The 20,967-nt window shown below is 41.6% G+C and overlaps 1 protein-coding gene across 6 annotated transcripts in view; it reads right to left on the bottom strand.

Annotated features, from left to right (window-relative positions):
* Nucleotides 1-368: 368 nt before the first annotated feature.
* Nucleotides 369-20,967, bottom strand: part of arhgef12a (Rho guanine nucleotide exchange factor (GEF) 12a) — a 35,209-nt gene continuing 14,610 nt past the window's right edge. The window contains exons 3-41 of one of the 6 annotated variants that reach the window (XM_041046259.1): nucleotides 20,382-20,473; nucleotides 18,375-18,443; nucleotides 15,068-15,166; nucleotides 13,733-13,782; nucleotides 13,440-13,497; nucleotides 13,177-13,349; nucleotides 12,885-12,962; nucleotides 12,448-12,567; nucleotides 11,827-11,934; nucleotides 11,360-11,494; nucleotides 11,040-11,141; nucleotides 10,770-10,880; nucleotides 10,559-10,657; nucleotides 10,285-10,327; nucleotides 9,893-9,998; nucleotides 9,587-9,724; nucleotides 9,410-9,442; nucleotides 8,781-8,895; nucleotides 8,581-8,686; nucleotides 8,292-8,495; nucleotides 8,067-8,205; nucleotides 7,939-7,971; nucleotides 7,658-7,809; nucleotides 7,306-7,452; nucleotides 6,956-7,041; nucleotides 6,052-6,177; nucleotides 5,663-5,777; nucleotides 4,013-4,113; nucleotides 3,713-3,790; nucleotides 3,451-3,526; nucleotides 3,157-3,324; nucleotides 2,924-3,011; nucleotides 2,754-2,831; nucleotides 2,566-2,660; nucleotides 2,219-2,422; nucleotides 1,871-2,107; nucleotides 1,473-1,702; nucleotides 1,281-1,356; nucleotides 369-1,171 (exon numbers count right to left, since the gene is read on the bottom strand). In XM_041046259.1, the coding sequence (XP_040902193.1) occupies nucleotides 1,161-1,171; nucleotides 1,281-1,356; nucleotides 1,473-1,702; nucleotides 1,871-2,107; nucleotides 2,219-2,422; nucleotides 2,566-2,660; nucleotides 2,754-2,831; nucleotides 2,924-3,011; nucleotides 3,157-3,324; nucleotides 3,451-3,526; nucleotides 3,713-3,790; nucleotides 4,013-4,113; nucleotides 5,663-5,777; nucleotides 6,052-6,177; nucleotides 6,956-7,041; nucleotides 7,306-7,452; nucleotides 7,658-7,809; nucleotides 7,939-7,971; nucleotides 8,067-8,205; nucleotides 8,292-8,495; nucleotides 8,581-8,686; nucleotides 8,781-8,895; nucleotides 9,410-9,442; nucleotides 9,587-9,724; nucleotides 9,893-9,998; nucleotides 10,285-10,327; nucleotides 10,559-10,657; nucleotides 10,770-10,880; nucleotides 11,040-11,141; nucleotides 11,360-11,494; nucleotides 11,827-11,934; nucleotides 12,448-12,567; nucleotides 12,885-12,962; nucleotides 13,177-13,349; nucleotides 13,440-13,497; nucleotides 13,733-13,782; nucleotides 15,068-15,166; nucleotides 18,375-18,443; nucleotides 20,382-20,473 (4,279 nt within the window). In that variant the 3' untranslated portion in view covers nucleotides 369-1,160. The remainder of the gene's footprint in view (nucleotides 1,172-1,280; nucleotides 1,357-1,472; nucleotides 1,703-1,870; nucleotides 2,108-2,218; nucleotides 2,423-2,565; nucleotides 2,661-2,753; nucleotides 2,832-2,923; nucleotides 3,012-3,156; nucleotides 3,325-3,450; nucleotides 3,527-3,712; nucleotides 3,791-4,012; nucleotides 4,114-5,662; nucleotides 5,778-6,051; nucleotides 6,178-6,955; nucleotides 7,042-7,305; nucleotides 7,453-7,657; nucleotides 7,810-7,938; nucleotides 7,972-8,066; nucleotides 8,206-8,291; nucleotides 8,496-8,580; nucleotides 8,687-8,780; nucleotides 8,896-9,409; nucleotides 9,443-9,586; nucleotides 9,725-9,892; nucleotides 9,999-10,284; nucleotides 10,328-10,558; nucleotides 10,658-10,769; nucleotides 10,881-11,039; nucleotides 11,142-11,359; nucleotides 11,495-11,826; nucleotides 11,935-12,447; nucleotides 12,568-12,884; nucleotides 12,963-13,176; nucleotides 13,350-13,439; nucleotides 13,498-13,732; nucleotides 13,783-15,067; nucleotides 15,167-18,374; nucleotides 18,444-20,381; nucleotides 20,474-20,967) is intronic. The other 5 variants (XM_041046261.1, XM_041046260.1, XM_041046264.1 and 2 more) reach the window with 5 other exon arrangements.

Raw genomic sequence — 20,967 nt, 5'->3', positions numbered from 1 at the left:
AGCTAACACAGAAAGAGCATGACCGCTCCTTGTAGGAGAGAGGGAAAGGGGTGAGATACCCAAAGGCAGGTGAGGAAGCATGACATATAGAGTGTAGGAGGGGATAAATAAGCATGAAAGCCACTGGGCTGTGAGGAAAAGGAAAAGGATGACACCTGTAAGTGTTCAAAGGGAAAAAGAAGAAGGGGGAGAATCACACGCAAAGGAGTAGAGGAGCAGACGAGAGGCAAAACACCCCTCACAGCGAAGAAGATGGGGAGCAAGTGGAGGAGGAGGAGGAGGAGGAAGGAGGAAGGAGGCAGCACAGAAATGCAACAGGACCAGATCAGAGCCTTCAGACTCTTCATTCTAGTTAACACCACACCTAGAATTCATCTGAAATTCTAGACTTTAACACAATTCAAGAGTTTTTTTTTTTTTTTTTAAACACAATGGGATCTATCCATCACCAGTGCAACTCTGGCCTCAATCAGTCTGAATATATTCCTGCCATTTCATCAGGGTTACGCTAGGCTAGTGTGCTTGTATGCTAGCGTGCACTCAACACTCAAACTAACCCCTGTGTGACTGAAGCAGGAAGAGCAGCCAAAAAGGTAACAGCCAAAAATGGCCAAAAGCATGCAAGCAATGCGGGAAACACTTTAAAAAAAAAAAAAAAAAAAAAGAAATGAAAGAAAATAAATACATCTTGGGATAAAAAAAAAATCTTAATACATTATCTTAAAATTTTCCTTTTCTTGTTTTGTGTTCATATATATATATTCTAAACACACATCTTTGTACATTTTGGTATAAGTTCTCTTTCTTGCAGGGAGTTCAGGGGAAAACGGGTGTTAAGATGGTAAAGGGGTGAGGTTCTGGGGCAATCCCCTGATTGCCTTGTGCTGACGGAGGTGGGGTGAGGGTTGGGGGCGCGGCATCACAAAGATGACTCCTCCCTTCAAATGTTTCTGCTCACACTCAAGTCTCTCATTCTCTGTGGCAACCGCGGGCGACGGCAACGGCGATGGGAAAAAAAACAAAGGGGGGAGGGGGGCTCAGCAGTGAGAGGACAAGCTTATAGGACGTCCAGAAAGTCCAGGACACAAGAAGTAGGAATTGACTACAAGTCGGTACTTCCTCTTTGGGACCACAGCCAAAAGCTGCGCCATGGACTTCCACTATCTCTTATCTGGGGGGAAAAATGAGGTTTGGGATCAGACGAAGGACAGATACAGGAAGTGATTCATATATTAAGATCTAGTGGTTTGTATGCTGACACTGAGCATGAGCTCAGATACCTTTGTTTCCATCCGTGTCTGCTGCTGACCTCTCTGGCCTTTGGCGTATAAGATTATTGTACTCGGCCTCAACCTCCTGCGGGGGAAAAACATTTTGGTGTCAGACAGCACAATAAAAAGTGTATATATATATATATATATATATATATATATATATCATACTATTATTATATGTGTGTAAATGTTAGATACCTTCAGATAGTTTAGGTTGGCCTGAAGTACTCTAAGGTGAGACAGGACCTGTCTGCTGAAAGAGGAGAGGCTGCCGGCCTGTGACGTAGAAGAAAACCTCAAATTGATGCCGGAGTCGGCGGCACAGCCTTGTGAGGTGCTCAGCTGTTTCCCTGTGGTCGATGCCAAGATGTCATCATCCGTGCTGCTCTCCCCTGGGCCACCGTAACCCTCCAGGACTAAGTATCCTGCTGAGAGGATCAAAAGGAGCCATTTAATTCTAATGCTGTGGAATCAGGATCAGGAGGAAACCAAGAACACAGATTAAAATGAGCCTTACAACGACTGCTTTAAGAAACATTTATCTCTAAGTACAATCTATTTAAACCAACAGGGCAATGTTGACTGTCTGTGCTCACCATAATCTTCAGGAGAGTCAAAGAAGCCCGTGTCCCCAGAGCCCAGGTCCTGAGCTGGGTCCTCTGTCTGAGAGCTGTTCTTCTCTGAGCCGTTGTGGACCATCACCCGTGCTCGGCTGTCCACGGGGGTCCGCAGAGAAGTGGTCCTGAGGAGACGAGCCCCTGTGGAGCGTTTGGTGTGCTCTGCGGCTTCCTGGGACATTAGCTGGGTCACCAACACCTGCTTTAATGCTGCCACTGAAGGACAGGTGAGGGACAAGGGGTTAATGATAACTGCAAATACAACGGTCTGGTTTATTCACTGCCTACGTAGTACATGTTTCTGAGTTATCTGTACTGTATGCTTACATGTTTTCAGTGCTTCGTCCGCTCTGGAGGGAAATATGTTAAACGAGTCTCCTTCTCTGCCATCTTCAGCCACTTGATAAGGAATCTCCGGGTCCACAAATCCTTCCTCCTCCTCTTCTTCCTCCGCCTTCACTCCCTCAAATGGGCTAGTACAAGGTAGAGAGCTCTGCATCGCACTTCTAGAGGCTGGACTGCTCTCTTTATCTAAGGAGGTATGATTACAGTTATCAGAGAAGGTATAATTAGAGAAGGATTATCTACACAGTTAAGAAGGACAGAATATTTCAGTAATAAGGAAAAAACTTTTTTTTCCACGAATAACTGAAGGAATGAGTGGCTCCAGTTACCTGTGGACTGGGTGCTACCGGTGGATGTGCGGTCTGGGTCTCTACTCAGCCTGGAAACACCTGCTGTAATGATCTCCACACCGTCTCTCTCCCCACTGGCACACAAGCGACATCTTATATTAGTAACATTAACAAACCCTGAGAACCATCTGATCTGATCAAATTATAAAGGTGATGAAGTAACATACTCGGTCTGAGGTAATGGTATGACGCTGTGAGGTTTGACTTTCATGGTGTCGGCTCTCTGGGTGATTAGACGCTGCCACCTTGTGCGAGGAAAACGAAAAACATTATTAGCCCACTTCGCAACTGGAGCAATAAAAATTAAACGAATCAATCAAAAGGTGGTCGGTCTCACGTTTTCTGATCTGAGACTGTGGGCGCCATTAGCTCATAGATCTGGGCTCCGTTGTCCGACATGGAAAGGACGAAGAAGGACTTGTTGTCTGGCCGGAGAGAACGTGGACAAAAGGTTTGGGGTGAGATTTATCAGTGTTGTTCTGCCATTCAAGCCATTTTAGCAATTTTAAAAAGAAAGACAAAGATGATGCTTTTCACTTGTGTCTTGTAAGAGACTGGGTGTGAACTGACCTGTGGCCACAGAGCGCACCAGCACAGTGTTGAGCTTGATGATGGGGCTGAAGATATGTTTGGTGTCTGCGGTGCCTGCCAGGTTTTTGCTGTGACACTTCAGGATCAGACGCTCATCTTGTTTCTGTAGCAGAACCAGGATGTCCTCCAAGAGGAGTGTATACAACTCTGAAAGGAGACAGAGAGGACACATGTATTAACTGCCAAACTTGGGCAGCAGAACTGATGTCACATACTGCACTTTATGAGCTGCTTATCAATAATCACAACTCTTGTAAAGCGCTGATTACAAACCAATAGTCTTGTCTTTGTTCACTTTCCATGACAGTGGTCCCTCATGCACCATCATTCTCTTGGTTAGATCCAGGTTCTGAGGGACGTGGAACAGGGAAATAAGTGAAAACAAGTTCTTATAAGTATTTGCCACGGGTCCATGAGCCATTTCCACGTTGTGCTTCTGTTTTTTTTTTTCTTTTTTTATCAAGCAGATATTTGTGGGTATAAAACAAGTGAGTGCACCTTAACTCAAGCTAAAAGGGTTGTGTAGATAACTTACCTTTAGCTCCAGGATCATGGGGTTATCTGTCTGCTTTAGAGATGATAGGTCCAGTCGTCGCTGATAGTCCTCCAGCCTCTGGAGGAAGGACGGAAAGAAAGAAACAAAGATAGAGGAAAAGGGATAAGTAAGTTCTTCGCTCTTTTAAAAGGAAGCTACTGCCTGGGGAGCAAAGATGAATTGTGGCAGAGCAAGAAAGAAGAAAGGACTTAGAATGAGAGTGAAGGCAGGAAGAGGAAAAAGTCTAAAGGATGGAATGAAATGGAAAGGAGATTTAAAAAAAAAAAAAAAACACTGTACTTGTTTGTCCTCAGATTCCTTCACAGCCTGGTTGACGTGATTTAGGATCTTCCTACAGCAGTCCGCCGCCTGCTTCACTTTGTCCTTCTCCACTGTGTTGTCTGAAACATATCATGACATCAAATAGGAAGTAAGGCCTCCTTAGTTCGGCAGGGGGCTGTCCGGCAAATTGATATTTCCTCTGTCCATTAACACACCATCATTCTCAAAAATTACGATAAAGCAGGGGGGCATTATGATCCTATAATAGCCGGTTATACTTTATCATTAGTGCGTTCTCTCTGTGTGAGACCCGAACCCCAGCCAAGACTGAAATGATGGACCAAATAATGGGCGAGACATTTCCCAAAATGTGCTCTACCGCTCCAGGACCATTAAAATGATAATCTCTCCATTTGTCTCTGTAATTCTCTAATGGCTGGCATGTTGCCACACAGAACCTTGCTTAAGACTTCATTTGGTCCATTTCTATCCACTTTTCTTCTATCCCATGAGTTGATTTCCATTTTTATCAATTGTATTATTCCACGTTCATAATTTAAAATGCAAACTAGGTATTATTCCTGGCCTACGTGTTTCCATGGTTTCTCGCAACATGAGTAAATTAATTTCCATATTCAGTTAATTGCCTCCCAGGATCTCATTGATTTGAAGATCACAGGAGAGGAAAGGCTGGATACAATAACCGGACTCCTACTTAGGGCACTCATATGCAGAGATACTGCAGCAGTGCAGCCAGCAAGAATTAATTCCTTGTCTAGGTGACAATGAAAACCATCAGAGCAGATATGCTATATGCCCTTGCTTCTGGAGCGAGCCATACAGCTGTCCACCCAGCGTGTGAACTGGACTACACGCAGACAAAAGCATCACTCTCAGGTTACGAGATATAAAATAGAGTAAGTTTCTCTCCCTGTGACAGAGTCAGGGATTGACTAAGTATTTGTGACTGAGTGGAACAGACTTTGAAGTGTTTGAATAAGACTGCAGGAGATTCATACTGTACCTGTATGAACTGAACTGAGAGTGTTTTTATGAATACACAAATCTGTTTTGTGGCCCTGCCTACAGACATGTTGACATCATTAAAGGCTCCATGTGTGTCCACCATAAAGCCCAACTGATAAACAGTTTTTAAAAATCTACAAATGATATATTGGCAGATAATCATTTTAATACTTAAATACTGACACATACTGTGATGGATATTTTTCATGTTAGTGCCCTCTGGTGGACAAATTACGTAAGGGTGACACAATTTCTGTATTACTTCAAACCTAGTTTGGGATTTCTGTAATGAAACTTCTAGTTCGGCCAACATGCACGCAAATATATCTGCAATAAGCTAATGTCAGCAATTATATTGGCCTGGCCCATTCATCAACCTAATTCTAGTGGCTAGCCGGTGCTTCATGGTATGCTATACATTATATCAAGTGTCATGTCTACCATGTTCTACAATTATTCAACATGACTAATATCTCTGCTATATTTTTGGTTAATTCAAACATCTTATTTTCATTTAAGACCGAGCATGTGATTTATAAATGGACTAATATTTGCATTCAAACAATGTTGTGAACATAAGCTGATTACAACGAGACCAAATCACTGTCAACTGTGGTGATTCGTGATGTGGCACTACAGCACCTGTGTACTTGGCGATGTTGTCTAGTAGCAGAGGGTACTTGGTGAGCCGCAGCATCTCTACGGGAATGATGTCTTTAAGCTGCAGCCGGCGACACTGTCTGTTACTCTCTGCCTCCTGCAAAGCAATGAAAATTACAAGTTACACTTACACAGTCAACAAAATGTATCATTGAACAAGTTTTGAAAGTGAATAAGAGAAACTAAATGTAGCATGGATTTTTATTGAGAAAAGTGACATTTCAGTTGAATTCTTTGAATAAATCTGATCTACATTCTGAGCTTTTCATTCTACACAGTAGCTAACTGGACCATTGAAAGCTAATTTTCTCTAAGCTATTATCTCTGCTGAATAACAACTTTTTTTAAATAGGTGAGCATAATGTCTGTACCTGGATGAACGAAGTGAACCTTGAGTCTTTCTTCTGCTTGGTCTTGATGATCTCCAGAGCAAAAGGCTGGTTACTGCAGAACGTCCCCACCGCCTGCTTGATCTTCTCTTCCTCTCCACCACTGAACTGTAGTCACCCGACCCAAGACAGGACGGACAGAGAGGGACATCAGTCACTTAGTCGATCTAGGTCAGGGGTAGTTGCCATGGAAATGCCTAGTATTTAGCCACTACAATGAGCAGTAACTCCCAGAAGGGGGCCAGGCTTAAGTCCTCACAGCAGAGACGGCTCAAGTTTAAACGCAGACTAGCTCAATGCTTGGACCCTCAGGGGGCCGTTTACCCTACTTATCCCCCATAGAGATGTTTTAGACAAGGGAGCCAGCTGATATGTGGTGACCTCACATCTAATGTATCAAACATGATATTGATATGCGGAGATGTCAGTCAAATCTAGGGTATTATTTGACATTTACTGAGGAATGGCTTCCATTTCACCCGTTTGCTTCCACTGCAATAACATTTCTTGTAACTGAGGAGAGCACAGTTGTTCTTCTGTGCCATGTTTAAGGTTTTATTGTTCAGAATTTTGATGTAGGATTTAAGGATGTAATGTTGAGCGTGAAAAAAATAGCTAATAATCCCCTCCATATCAAGTAAAAACTATACATGACTATTTGCTTGTTCATATGTCAAAATAAACAGATGTGAGGCTGAGGAAAGCAATCTCATGCCAATATCAACATTTTTTTTCCCCCTCGCTATAAAGCAATTTCCGGCAACAGTTCAATTTCTTTGTGCACAATATGTTTTTTTTCCTGCCACATCGGTCATCTTGAAATTTATTCAATATCAGAAGATGTTTGAAAGAGGAAATACAATTTCAGCCTGAGAATTGTACTCACCCAAGAGAGCAAGTCGTCTCCTATCTGATCAATTACTGAAGACTCATTTCTCTTTCGAATGGCTGCCATTTGGTCAAGTATTGAAACTGAAATTCAAAGGAGAGGCACCAATGGGCGGTCAGTGTGTGTATGTGTGTGTGTGTGTAAGTGACAGCATGAAAATGTGATGGTGCTGTGTGTATGCAGTTTACATTCTAAATGCCTTTGTCTAAACTTCATTCTAACTATTATTAACTTTATCTAACTTTTGAGTGTTTTTTTTTTTACTGCTTCTTAAATGTTCAAGAACAGTCCTGCACAGATAATCATTTTTCAATTAATTTCAGGAATGTGTGTGTGTGTGTGTGTACCATGTAGCTGCAGAATCTCCTCCAGGTTGGTGAAGATGTTCTTGATGTCAGCAGGAGGCAGGATGGCCTCTCTGGAGAGCTTCTGGTAGAAAACGTGGTCCAATACTCTCAGCATCCGCACATGTGCACGCTCTGTGTTAAACAGCTCTGCAGACAAAATGCAAGATGTTAATTCAAGATGGCAGATCATTTGCGTAGCTCAACATAATGTAACAACATATCTCCCCTCTCCCCTCTACTCAGTATGTGCTATATCATAACAGCATTTTAAAGCCCATGGAGGGTGGGCCTCACATATTTTTTGAGCACTAGAAATTCAAATTCAATGAATCGTACAATATCACGTTCTCACCATTGATGACCTCCTGTCTCTTGATTTCATGAGGTCGGAGAACCGCTAGGACTTCTCGCCCCACCAGCTGCTGCCAGTTTGGAGGGTCATGCTCAGAATCTGTTCCCTGGTCGTCCTCACTCTGGACATCAGCAGTACCCAGTCCCTCAAGCCTAGGACAAGAAAGAAAGTCAGCTTTACCTCAGGCTAACAAAAATTCTCCACCACGTATCACCACTTCTTCTTTTTTTTTTTAAAGATGGATTTAAGTTAGAAAAGTCAAAATGATCAGGTATCCTTACCTCCTTATGGCCTTTGGTGTTCCCTCGTGGGCTCTACAAAAAATATTAACAATAAAATCAATGTTAAACATAAATATTTTCTATGTGAGGAGGCAAATGTGTTGCTGAAAATCTGACTGTAAATGTACCTGTCGCTTTCTCTGTCATCCTCTTGCAGTTGGTCCAGGCTGTAAAGGTCAAAGTGCGAAGTAGGGTACTGCAACCCATCCAGAGGGTCGGACTGAAGGCCGTCACTCAGCCTGGGGGTGCCTGAGGTTGGAGTCCCACCTGAGAGACAAGTGACAAGTCAGAAGCAATCACTTTCTGTGTCTTTTTCTTCTATTTTAATTTATTTAATTCACTCAATAGCTCACCCATATCAGCATCTCGGCTAGTGTCTGAGCTAGTCATGGTGCTGTTTGGGGATGAAGTGTTGACAGACATGGAGTGTGTGAGTTCAGAGCCCTCGCTCGACTGGCTGCCTCTTAGACGACCAGATTCCATGTGTTCACTTGCCCCCAGTGTAGGCTGAGACAATTGTTTCTGAGGCCGGGGGCGACCATCCAAGGCTTTACCCACTGAATATAGAGAGAACAGTCAAAACTTAGGAAAAGATTTAGAAGCAGGGTCATAATTTTAGCTTACCTCAAAGTCCCAACTCACCCGGTCCTGCTTCAATGCGGCTGGGCCGACGCTGGGGTCCAAGGATGCTGGGAAATCTGGGTTTCTTCACCTTCTCTTCTCCTTCCTTTTCTGTCTTGATGCTTTTCTGTGTTTCATTAAAAACAAGAGAGTACAATGTGTCAGGCCGGGGACAAAGAGAAAGAGAGAAGGCCCACAGAGCAGAGAGGGAAATAAAGTACCTTGATCTTGGGGAGAAAGTTGATCCGAACCCGTTTGGACTCCAAACTGCGAGGTTCCTTGACCCTCACACCAAGGTGCTTCATGTATGTGTAGATGACATACTGTATTGTAGTGCTAAATGACATCAAACGTTTCTGAATTATTACCAACAAAACAAAAGAGTGCAAAAATTTGAAGAGAATAAGTGTCCATATTGTGACTTGTACCATATGTCACACCAGTCGTTCTCATACAATTTCTACACAAACCATCTGGGCTGTGCTGCGACCATATGGCATTTCAAACTAGACTGTTTCAATCAGTCACACTTTTGAATTATTTAATGTAAACATACTGCATGTTTTCTTTAAAAGGCTGCCCAAGTGCTTCATTTATAAACTGTGGGGGAGGTAGAATGGAGCTTGGATGACACCGATAATTTCAAAGAGCCAAAAAGTCATAAAAACATGTTGTGGCATGGTAATTCTTTTAGATTATTATAAAACACATTATAGACAGTAAATGAGATGAACGCACAGATGGTTTGAGGAGCCATGAGAGCCCTTGCAGCCTTAAGTGATCTCCATATGCTTCGAGAGATACTCTTCATACAAATCAACCAAAAGCTCCACAAGATTAGTTTACTTACCATTTCTCCTCCTCTGTGGTCTGAGTAGTTAACCTATAAACAACACATAGAGACATACATTAAGTCTCTATAGTAATGGTTAAAAACATGAGATTGATAGAATTCATGCATCTGAGCATCATATGTCTGCACGTGTCACATGTGTGTTCTATGAATGTGTGAATATGTGCTACTTACAGGATATCCTCGATCTTGGTGATGATGTTTTCAGCATATGAGCGCTCTCGCTCCAGAGTGACACGGTCTCTGACTCGCTCTTGGTCCAGTCTCGTCAATTCTACTTCAGCCACTGTTAGGCCCATACTGCGCTTCTGCCTGCATGTACCGAAATAAGGCTGATGATGCTTCAGCAAAAAAAATGGCTAAACACAAGACACTGTGCTGGGCGAGATACTATTTTTTCTTGAACTAACCAAATTCTCAAGTTCTGCAATTATTCAGAAATGACCACACCATCAAAAAATTCATAATTGATGAGTGTACCTGAAATCCTCAAGGTTCTTCTGAATGTCAGAGAGCAGAGAGTCCTGAAGAGTTTGAACATGTTGTCTGTTTATTTCCTCTGGTATCAGTTCTGTCCGCCGCCGGTCTGCAAACACATGCACACACACTCACATAAACTGTATGCAAAGTCAAGGGACTGTGGGACGTGCACACTAAATAGGTGATATTAAGCCTAAACAACACTTTCCAAACCACTGATTAGTCAGGAATGTGCATGGCTGAGTAAGTGGTCCAACTTACAGTGACCGTATAATGAGGAAGGCCAAATGGTTTATATGAGCCAACAGAAGCACAAAAAAAACCCCACCTACTCAAAATGACACTTGGCAGACAACCAAATGCAAAGCAAAAACACAGCATGAAATACTTACCAAGATCAGAAGAGATGGATTCAGGAACAGCAACTTTCAAATTCTGTAACAAAAATGAAATTACTTTAAAAATAGTAAAGTCCAGCCAAACAGTTTCAAATGATATGAAATGTCAATATGAATGCAGATTATAAAACATGACATCATGTGGTAATTGTGAAAAAGCTAAGTTTATTGATCATGTGGTTAAACCCACACACACAGCACAGCACACAACAACAATAAGTGTTGAGACCTGCCATATTTCACTCTGCGGAACAAAAACTGCACTTACTGCTCCCCGGTCAATGAAGAAGGAGTGGAGGTCCATGAACACCCGTCTGGTCTCTTTGGAGTTGGTCTGCTTATAGAGGTCAGCATAGAGGTAGCAGAGCTGAGAACACAAAAATAGGATTTAAGATCTGGAGAGTTTGCTGGGCTGTATAAAAACAGGTGAGTGATATGTAAAAGGGTTTTAACAAGGTGTGAAGGAAGGGGGGTCTTACCACAGGAGCAGGGTCAAACTGAGAGATGACATGGTGAAGGAAGGCTGCGAGGTGGGCGGGGCGGGACTTGAGCTGCTCAATGCTGTTAAAGCTGTTACACTGGCCATTTGTCTGAAACACATGTAATGCAACAGTTTGACAACAACATTAGGTAGGATTACTAAAGAGGGACAAGTCTTTTTTTTATAAAATATTCTTTATCTGTGAGCTGTGTTTAGTGATATTATTATTATAAGGCATAAATGTTAATGTTGCACTGTGATAAAATACCTGTTCCTGGTCTGAATCAAAATAGTCGTCCTCAGCTCCAATGATTTGTGAGACGAGGCGAGAGGAAGAGGGACTGCTGACTGTGGTAGGGGACAGAGAATCCTGGGGACAAGAAATTGATCTCTTGTGAAATTTCTTTTTTTCTCAGCAATAAAATCTCAGTTTGGATAATTATAATCCCCTGATCTGGTACGCTTACACTGACAGCCACGCACTTTGAGTTTTTGTCAAACATACCTGCACCTGCTTACGCCAGCAAAAAATAGTGAATAAGTAAATATTTTGGGGTGAATTTGTACAGTGGCAAAAAATATAGATACCAGGTCAGTGGCGTCCTCTGCCTCTGGGGAGTGGCAGGAGTTGAAGCTGTTCCTGGGTGTGCTCTTTGGGCTGGGGCAGGATGGCTCTCTTGGACACATACTGTCTGGAGATCCCGGCCCAAATCTGTGTGACATCTGGAGGTAGGATGGAACAAAACATTACATTCTCACATCACTCTCAATTTCACAAAAGAAATCACCAAGAAAACTGAACAACTGTTCCCAAAATTGTTCATTTACTTATTATAAATAACCAACAATAATTTGAATGCAGAATCAATACCTACACCAATAGTGCCAGCACTGGTGTTGTCTAGACCTAATTTAGCCAAAGCTCAGCAGGGCTAATTAAAACTGATTTAACACATGTAGCCAGGAATCTAATATCTTACAACTTTCCTAGTCTTGGAAGTTTGATATGAAGTTCAGAGGGAAATTTAGATTGTGCTGTTTAGGCGACAACTTACAGGAGTGCTGCTCCAGGACAGGTCTGTACTGTTGTCTCCCTTAGAGGCGAGAGTGTGCTGTGTCTCAAACACGCTACCATCATTTGCATCACCACCTGGAACAGCCTCCTAAGGATTCATGCAAGCAACATTTGTTACTAATTATAAGCAACCTTATTACATAACAAGACTGACAAAGCCCAGCATGCTGCTTTAACGCAGACAAAGGTTAAGAGCAACCGGCTACAGGCTACAGTGGGAATAATTAATACATCAGTACAATAACACGTCGTGAATTTATCAGTATTTTAAGAGTGTAATCTCATAAAATGTAACTTTCTTTCAAAATTCAGAGAGCAGACTATTACGCGGATGCACATAACCACTTAACACAAGGCTCAGGGAGCGATGTATATAAAATAAGCTGTCACACAGACACAAAAGAGTGGCTTCCCACAGAGAAGGCCTAATCCTCTGATAAGATTAGGATTAATGTTTGTCTGGAACGATCCCTAAATGCTCTACACAAAATCATACAAAGACTGCTTGGATGTTGGTGGTAGATTAGTGTCCCTAGATACCCTATTCTGTGAGCTAAATTTAGTTACAATTAGTTAGTTAAGGGGGGGGTATGTGCTTTACCTGTGTTGCCCCAGTGGCCTTGAAGAGCTGACCCTGCAGCTGAGGAATGTGTTTTTTAGCTTCCTGGATGTCTTTCAGTAGTCTGGGGGAGGGGTTCTTGCTGTACTCGTTCTTCATGGCCTAGACAACAAGAGGGGTGAAATCAAAACAATGAAGCAGGACCAGTAGTACTCTGTTATGTGTATACAATCAGGTAAGTGAAATAGAACATATGTATACTCTGGTATGAAGTGTAGGCTGCAAGAAAAACAGTCGGTCTGTGCACATACTACCTACCTACCTAATGATCTTCTCATTTTCAGTACAGATAATAACAAGAGATTCCTTAACATGGTTTAGATATACACAACCGTGGAATAAGGCCTTGCTATTTCCAAGAAAAAAAAATACGTTACAAAAGGGAGAAGACAATAAATGACAGTGATTGTTATGCTAACCTCCAGCTCCTGCTGCTCTTTTGAGAGCATCTTTTGCAAGATATCAACCTTCTGGTTGCAGACACTGCTATACTCATCCTGTGGGGAAAAAAGAAAAGGGAAGTTGAAAAGAAAAATGGAGGAACCGTGAATTAGACCACAGATGAGAAGCATTCAAGCGAGTATTGAAGCCACCGCAAAAATGAGAGCATATTTAGAATGATGATGAGGAAGAGGGATGAAGAAGGAAAGGAAGTGTGAAGAAGCAAGAAATAAAAAGAGGGCAACAAAAGTAACTGATGCCATTTAGTACCCATTGCGGCTGTGGGGAGGAGAGGCGGTCCTGAGGACTGTAGGGGCGTTCTGCTGCTGGAGAGTTTGGAGAGGAAATGCTAACGCCCAACATTTCAGACTCTGCTTCAGACAAAGGGATCTGGGCGAGCCCTGGAGGGCGCCCCAGCACCGTGAGGGCCACATAGGAGCCCGCTAGAAAAGGAAAACAAAGGGTTGTCAGTTTTATTTTATGATTTATTTTCAAAAGGTGGATTTTGCTTAAACACATACAGAGGAACTTACATTTGATTAGCTTCACCACTTCAATGTGATTAGAATGTGTAACAAGTGTCCCGTTAACCTGGAAGACAGCAATTGTACTAGGATGAGAATTAAAAGACAGGTATGGAAGCCCAAAACCTCCAATTATAGGCCCACATTTACAGTTTGACCATTCATTCCATTTTCCGATACAGTAGAAAGAGCAGGAACAGTGACTGACCAGAAGGTGGCAGCCTACAGCCTTTGCATTGGCCTTAGACTAGAAAACAGTTTCAACAGCAGTTTAAAGACATGGAGGCAGATGAAGACAATACCTTGATGATCCTGTCTCCTGTCTGAACACCTGCCCGCATAGCAGCCCCATCTGGCAAACACAGAGGAGAACGCGCATTAAAGCAACAGAATAGGAGAGAAAAGAAATAAAACAAATGCAAGAATGAAATGAATGGAAGGGAAACTGGAGGAAAAATACAAGACATGCAGCTTCATGGTGTAATTGCTGATATTTCTGCACAGTGAATACACCATATAGCCTTGACAGAGCAGATGTTGCAAAGTGACTATTTGAGTGCTATTTTGAAAGACCATAACAGTGGTTATATTACGAGAAGGACCTGTTTCACAGCTCCACCCCAAACAAAAGGATTTAGGCATGAGACAGGTTATTATGAGATCCAGGTCTGACTCTACAGTCAGCAGTATACAGCTAAAGTATTTTGTAAACCACATACAGTTTTACGAATACACTACTTTCGATGTGCATTTCGGGTCTTCAGTTTTGTATTAGCATGGAAATTTGAACCAGTTTCACTGAACTAAAGACGTAATCCGTCAGTTAAAAAGCAGAAGGACAGGTGTGACTGGTAACTTGCGACTAAATGATATCTCTATATCTGATTAGATATTTGGATTTTATCTGTTTCAGAGGAACCAAAACATTGTGTTTCATCACAGTGAGCTGACAGACAAAGGCTTAGAAAGACTTCAACTAGCGTGTGACCTAAACACAAGTATAAATGGGAAAAGCTGCAGCAAGATACAAGATACATCTGATTTGCTTCTCAATTTACATTGAAATGAAAAAGAAGTTGTATAAATTATTCAGATGGAACTAAGTAGATTGCGCTCTGTGTTGAGTCAGTAACAAAAGCACAAATAGAGAGCCACACAGGGATAGCTAAACACTGCCAAGCACCGATGACAGTGCAACTAAAGTCCTCGATCAGTTCCTTCCTCTTCTGTCTCTCTCCACTACTGTACAGACATTGTAATGTTTTCTGTGGCCTGATAACAGCCCACATCATTCTCTACAGACAGTGAGAGACACCCAGGGACCATGTAAGTATCCTGCCGCAGCCCTCCCCCCTTTAAAAGACAACATGATAAAGCACAAGCTGCGGCTGTTATGAAACTACTGAGGAGGAATTGCACAGTAAACGGCTTCACTACACTAGTAAATGCCTGAGTGATGGTGGTTGCTGAGTCCCAATTACCCCTCATATATGTGAGTCCTGAGCAAACTACCATGACAGTTTGATGTCAGTGCATGAAAAGGGAGCCCACATCTCTATTACAATGGCTCAGACCAAAAGTAGTCATTGTAATAACATCTTTTTCTTCTTCCTTTTAAGTTCGAGGCTCCACCTTACCTTCTTTGACAAGCTGCACAAACACTGGGTTGTCACCACTCACAGTGAGCCCAAAGCCATTTTCATCTTTCTGGATGATTACACATCGCTGGACCAGACCTGCAAGTGAGACAGACAGGACAGAAAAACATAACAGTGTCTTCAAAGGGACAAGGAAGTCACAAAAAGTCACAAAGTAAAAATTTACTTAACTCAGTTAAGTCAGTGCATCAACTACACATTTAAAAACAAATTGCTGAAAACGGGACGTTTGTGCAACCAGTACGGACAATAGAAAAGAGGCTAATGCTTTAAGTGTACACTCGGCCATGTGAGTGTTGTCTTGAGACACTGTGAATGTGAATCTATCCTTTAACATATCAGCAGCTAACTCATCTCCTGTAGGCTAGACATTGTTGTCAGGATAACAAGCAGCCTGTAAAGAAAGCCTGTTCTAAGGTTGGCCAGAAAAAATTTAAGTTTAAAATTTAAAGAGCTCAAATATTTTATGCATTTTTTGACATAATATAAAAAAAACTCAACTGGTCAACAGAAAAGAATAACTAATAAATAAAGGAATAATAAATCCTCTTTCATATGATAATGTATTTGATGGTCCCAGACATAAAGCTTGTTGTCTCACAGGCCAGAAGGAGGAACGTTACTTTTCAGGTTCTTTATGTGATGTTTCATTAGCGTGGCAAGAAGAGATTAGCTTATCTAACGCCTGGCCGACACTGACTAGACTGACAGGACAGTGCACACAAAAAGAAACGCAATGCAAAGAATGCAAAATGCTTAAACAGAAAAAAATATTGTCTCATGTTATCAAGAACAAGATGTGAGTATCTATTCATAAGAGAACCAGACGGGGTGAGGTGACCCTTGAACTGTTTGTTTTTTTGTTGTGTCCGAGATTTCCTGATCAGTGCAGCATCAGCCAGAGAGGTGAGTCGATCGATAAGGACAGTGGTGGGGTGGGGGTTGGAGAGTGGAAAGAACAGGAGCTAAAACACAGAGAGTTGTTAGGGGGGGCCAAAAGCCCCAGGCTGGGGGAAGGGAGAAGAGAGGGGGTTAGGTAGAGCTAAGGGAGCAGGGGGAAGGGAATGGGGGAGAGGGCGGGGGTGTCAAGAAAACAGATGAAGCCATATGGGTTAAAGGGCTGGTGTGAATTTGCCTCTAGATGTTGATCTTTTGCCTTTTCCTACACACAACAGTATTTTAGAGATCTTTGGTTGATATTTATAAACCATTGGGAGTGGGAATGCTGACATGATCACTGATCAGGTTAATCCATATAAGCTAATGTATTATTCAGAGGTTTAACTTATCCGTAATCAGCACCCTTTGCTGAAACACAAGGAAATGTACTCAAGAGAATAAACTGACCTTTCATACTGACAGACCTTTAGCCCCACACAATCACAAAAAGAAGAAACCCAAGTCATTAGAATACCACATGCAAAGGTCAGACTATTTTTCTTCAAAGTCTGAGCGTTTAGAGCTTCAAACGGCTTTTCATCTGTGAATGTCCTCAGTTATAATTTGGTGCAAGGCCAGACACAACAGAGATAATTGATTCAAACAGAGAGATCAAAAATATGATTTGTTGAATATAACAGTAGAGGCTCATCTTGATAAACTCTGTCCTAGACAGAGATTAGATTAGTCATCAGCAGAAACTGGCATCTCTGACAGCTGCCTTAAGAATTTGTTTTGTCAATTCACTGCCTGAGAAGCCAGGCACCCATTAGAAGTCCTTTGGTAGGAAATCTCACATTATTTGACAACTTCTGTCTCAATACCTTCTTGTGCCATTGTGGCCGACAACTGTGAAAATGCGGAAAAAAAAAGTGTCCCTGATGATGTAAGAAGCACGAGAGGGAGCAGTTGAACAGGGTTATAATGACACTCTCACACCACGGGGGCGAAGAGGCTCCATAATGACCCTGCTAACGTGTGGATTCCGAAAACAAGTCACTAAACTCATTGTTCAGTGGGTGCCTGGATTTACTCTAAGCGAAAATAAGTCCATGTAAGCATGTATGCAGTATTCTCTGTGTGAGCTTGATTTTTAATCACATCTAGATGATAGCTTAACTGAAAATTTACATAAATATTGGGATCTGACTCGAATGTGGGGGCTTGCGTTTTAAAGAAAACTGCATCCCGGGAATACAAAATCTATCTATTAAGTAGTACTGAGAACAGCTGATAAGGTCTTATACAATGGATTCCAATAGTGATCATTTCTCAGCTACCAAAACAACCATGGGTTAAGATGGAAGTGGTGTGTTTAGCTGTATTTTGGTAAAAAAAAATATGATTCGAATTTACTGAGCTTCCAGATGGACAGCAGAAAAGATGTGGCTGGAATAGTTTCAATTACTTTTGAAATTTTTAAAAGCCAAATATCTTAAAACCTGGCCAAGTAATCACTGAGCCATTTGTACCGAGAATACAAACAAAAGATCTGATGATTGGAAACAGAAAAGACATCTACGCATAATCATGGCTGCATATGTTTTGCACTGGCTTGAACCACTGTCATCCTATATGGAAAATGATGATGCCAACCCTTGTAACAGTGATTCACTATGCACTGCTCAGATGTTACACTTTGGTGCTGTATTCAAAAATATAATTACTTGAGCCATAATCCCATTTACCACTGATATTTCAAAGCTGAGCTGATTTGAGTGACTTCAATCAACATTTTTCAAGCAAAGATGTGAGACATTCCCTAGTTTCAGCTTTCCAGATGTTAGGAATTGCTGCTTTTCTTGGTCTTGATGTCTTGTCTTTGATAGTAAACTAAATATTTCTCAGTTTGGGTAAAACAAAATGAGTGATGTCCTCAAGTCGAAAGTTTAAGACACGACATTGGGTTTTACAAATGTGTGATGGGCCTTATTATTTTCTGTCAATTTATAGACCAAATAACAGGCAGATTAATTAATAAAGAAAATAACTACTAGTTGCAGTCCTATGTCACAGCACATCCAGTCATGTTTAAGCTTCCACATTGTGAACACGGATAAAATGCCTCTCAGTTTTCAGACACAATATAGTAATTTATTCTAACTGAAATTGTGTATAGATTTTTCTTCGATGTCACTTTAATTGTTCTTGTATACAAAACAGGTAAATAATATGTTGATGTATCCCACTTGAGCTAAACTCAGAGAGGCATTCAACTCAGACATCTGCCCACGCAGTCTAATATTAAGATTAATAAAAACAAACAACGAGGGGCAATTTCACACCAGGGTCTGAAGCATGTATAGATGCAGCTATCACACCAGCCATTCCAGCAGGAGCATCTTACCACAGGACTCAGGCTTCCCCTCTGCTAGCACACTGCTGCTGCCACTCTTCTGTACCACCAGAGCTTCTGCTAACAGCCCCCACCACGCAGACCACAGCGCAGACAGCACAGCAGCAAACACGCACGCATACACACACGCACAAACAAAACAAGAACCAACACAAGGAAAGGAAACACAAAACAGGAAAGAGAAAATTATGAAGGAGAAACAAATCATGGGAGAAGAAAAAATTAAATGAACAAATAGGTAGTTTAATAAAACATAATGGTTGGAATGGGCAGAAGTGCAGCCTCTAAAAATGAACTTTCTTGGTTTTCGTTTAAAGTGCCCTTTTTTTTAATTAATTAATTTTTTGATTTTAAATTAGGGCTCTGGTATAATTAATTTGCAATCAATTTTAGCATCCTGAATATGCAGCTAGTATAACTGCAAATTCATGTGAGGCTGTCTCCCCAGGGTGGTTTTACAAGTTCTCGTAAAGGAGATGATGCTAAAAAAAAAAAGATCAAAACAAAGTTACACCTCATAACAGATGAGGAACCGTTTTTGGTCCAATTACTAAAATAAGTAGTCTAAATACTTTTGAAAAATGCCATTAAATGTAATAAATGACTGAATTACTACACATAATCCATTCTTTGGAAAATGTGAATCTCAGATGTTAGTTTCAACATCCATTTCCAGAGAATCTGACAACTCCTGCCCACCCCTGATAAACTCAAACCACTTTGAAATTATGACAGAAAAGGCAACCGGGAGAAAAACTGGGAAAAAGGTTCATGCAATGTGCAGATAAGCAAAGAGAGACGAACAGAAATATTCACTAACATCATGCAGGCATGCAAAAGGTCATGGCACCAAATTCAAAAATGAAACATCTAGAATTAATAATCTAATGAGGACCTAAAGACGCAGGCTTAAATGGAATAAAGCATCCTTTGCTTCTCTGTGGCTACTGTTTAATCACTGCATCGTTTCCAACATGGGTAAAAACCATCAGACGAATACACGGAAAAGGTTTTAGTGTGGTGCTACCCACTGACAGTGCATGTCTTGTGTAACCACTGAGAGAACACATCTTTTCTATGTTCTGTTGCATCATACAGAGATAAGCCACCATGGGGTGCAGAGGATTTTCTGTTTTGTTTTGAATACAGAAGTCATATCTCAAATCATACTGTCCTGATTGCAGACAAATACAACAGGGAGTGTCACCATATCAAACTAGTCTGTTTCTGAAGCTTAACAATCTCACCCTGCAATAAACTTGCAAACCGGAGTGCATAACAGGCTTAGTGGCTTCTGTGCCCTTCGAGTATGCATTGAGACCACACAACCACTTTGAGCTGTCAAAACCCACAGTGCACTGATTTATATAAAACTGCGAGAACCATGTGGACATTAAACATGCAGCTGCAGGTTTTAAGGTCCTGTAATCAAACCATCCTGTGCTTATCGGCTTAAAACCTGCAACGTGCATCGCAACATAAGATTCTGCCAAACTGTTGCAGCAATGTGAAACTAGGACTCAGACAATAAAGATATATAATAATGTCCACGAGTTGAAGCACCTACATAAACTGTTGAATAAAACAAAATAAGTTAATAAGTTGTTAGGCTCTACTGAAAAGACCCAAACAATTATCTCAGATCAGACAACACAAATAAAAATGGATATATAGCACAAAAACATAGAGCAAGATCCAGATACCGCCTTTCACCATCCCAGCATGCCTTGTCCAAATCATCTCAAGCACACTTGTTTTTTGTGTGTGTGTGTGTGTGTGTGTGTGTGTGTGTGTGTGTGTGTGTGTGTGTGTGTGTGTGTGTGTGTGTGTGTGTTAGAAGAGAGTGAGAAATAAATGGGTGAGAGAGGCACAGACAGAGGCAGTCAGGTATAGTGAGGCATACAGAGATAGAGGGACAGGATGGAAAAACAGCACAGTATGTGTCAGAGAGAAAACAAATGTGAATAAGAAAAACAGAAAATGAAAGTGAGAAGTTACCTGTAGGGTCAAACTCATTGGAGGGAAGTGAGGTTTTGTCACTTTTTGGTTTCTTGTCTGGGGGATGATCTTTACTGAGAATGCTGCTGGTTCTAGAGAAAGAGGAACACCCATGAGAAAAAGGCAGTCCTGACACAAACAAGCAAAATGACGGCATTTGTTCTTTATGTGCTGTCACATTCAACACTGTAATCTTTTGTACATGACGTTTTTTTTTCAATGTCATTGTAATGCATGCATCTTGCTGTACTACTACCCTGTATACGCACAAGCTGCAGGCAAGTGCAAGTGAAGGTTCAGGAGGAATTACAGCGACACACAGAATCAACAATTGTTCACTTCAGCATTGAGAATAGTGTGGCAAGAGGACCTCCTAGTGTATGAATCATGCTGAGTGTGTCTACTGTATAAAGTGACAGCCACAGAGGATGTGGAGTCGCTCTGCTGAGTGCCCAGAGAGCAAAGCCAGAGAAAGGACGCTCCTCAGAGGAGGTGCCACAAGGCCAGACTCCGGCTTGAACCTCGGGAGGCTATGTATGGCTGCCTCTGCCTATACCGGCCCCAACTGTGAAAGGCCACTGTTCTG

This window comes from Toxotes jaculatrix, chromosome 9, assembly GCF_017976425.1.
Source record: "Toxotes jaculatrix isolate fToxJac2 chromosome 9, fToxJac2.pri, whole genome shotgun sequence".
Lineage (NCBI taxonomy): Eukaryota > Metazoa > Chordata > Actinopteri > Toxotidae > Toxotes > Toxotes jaculatrix.
This window is presented reverse-complemented; position numbering and strand designations above follow the sequence as displayed.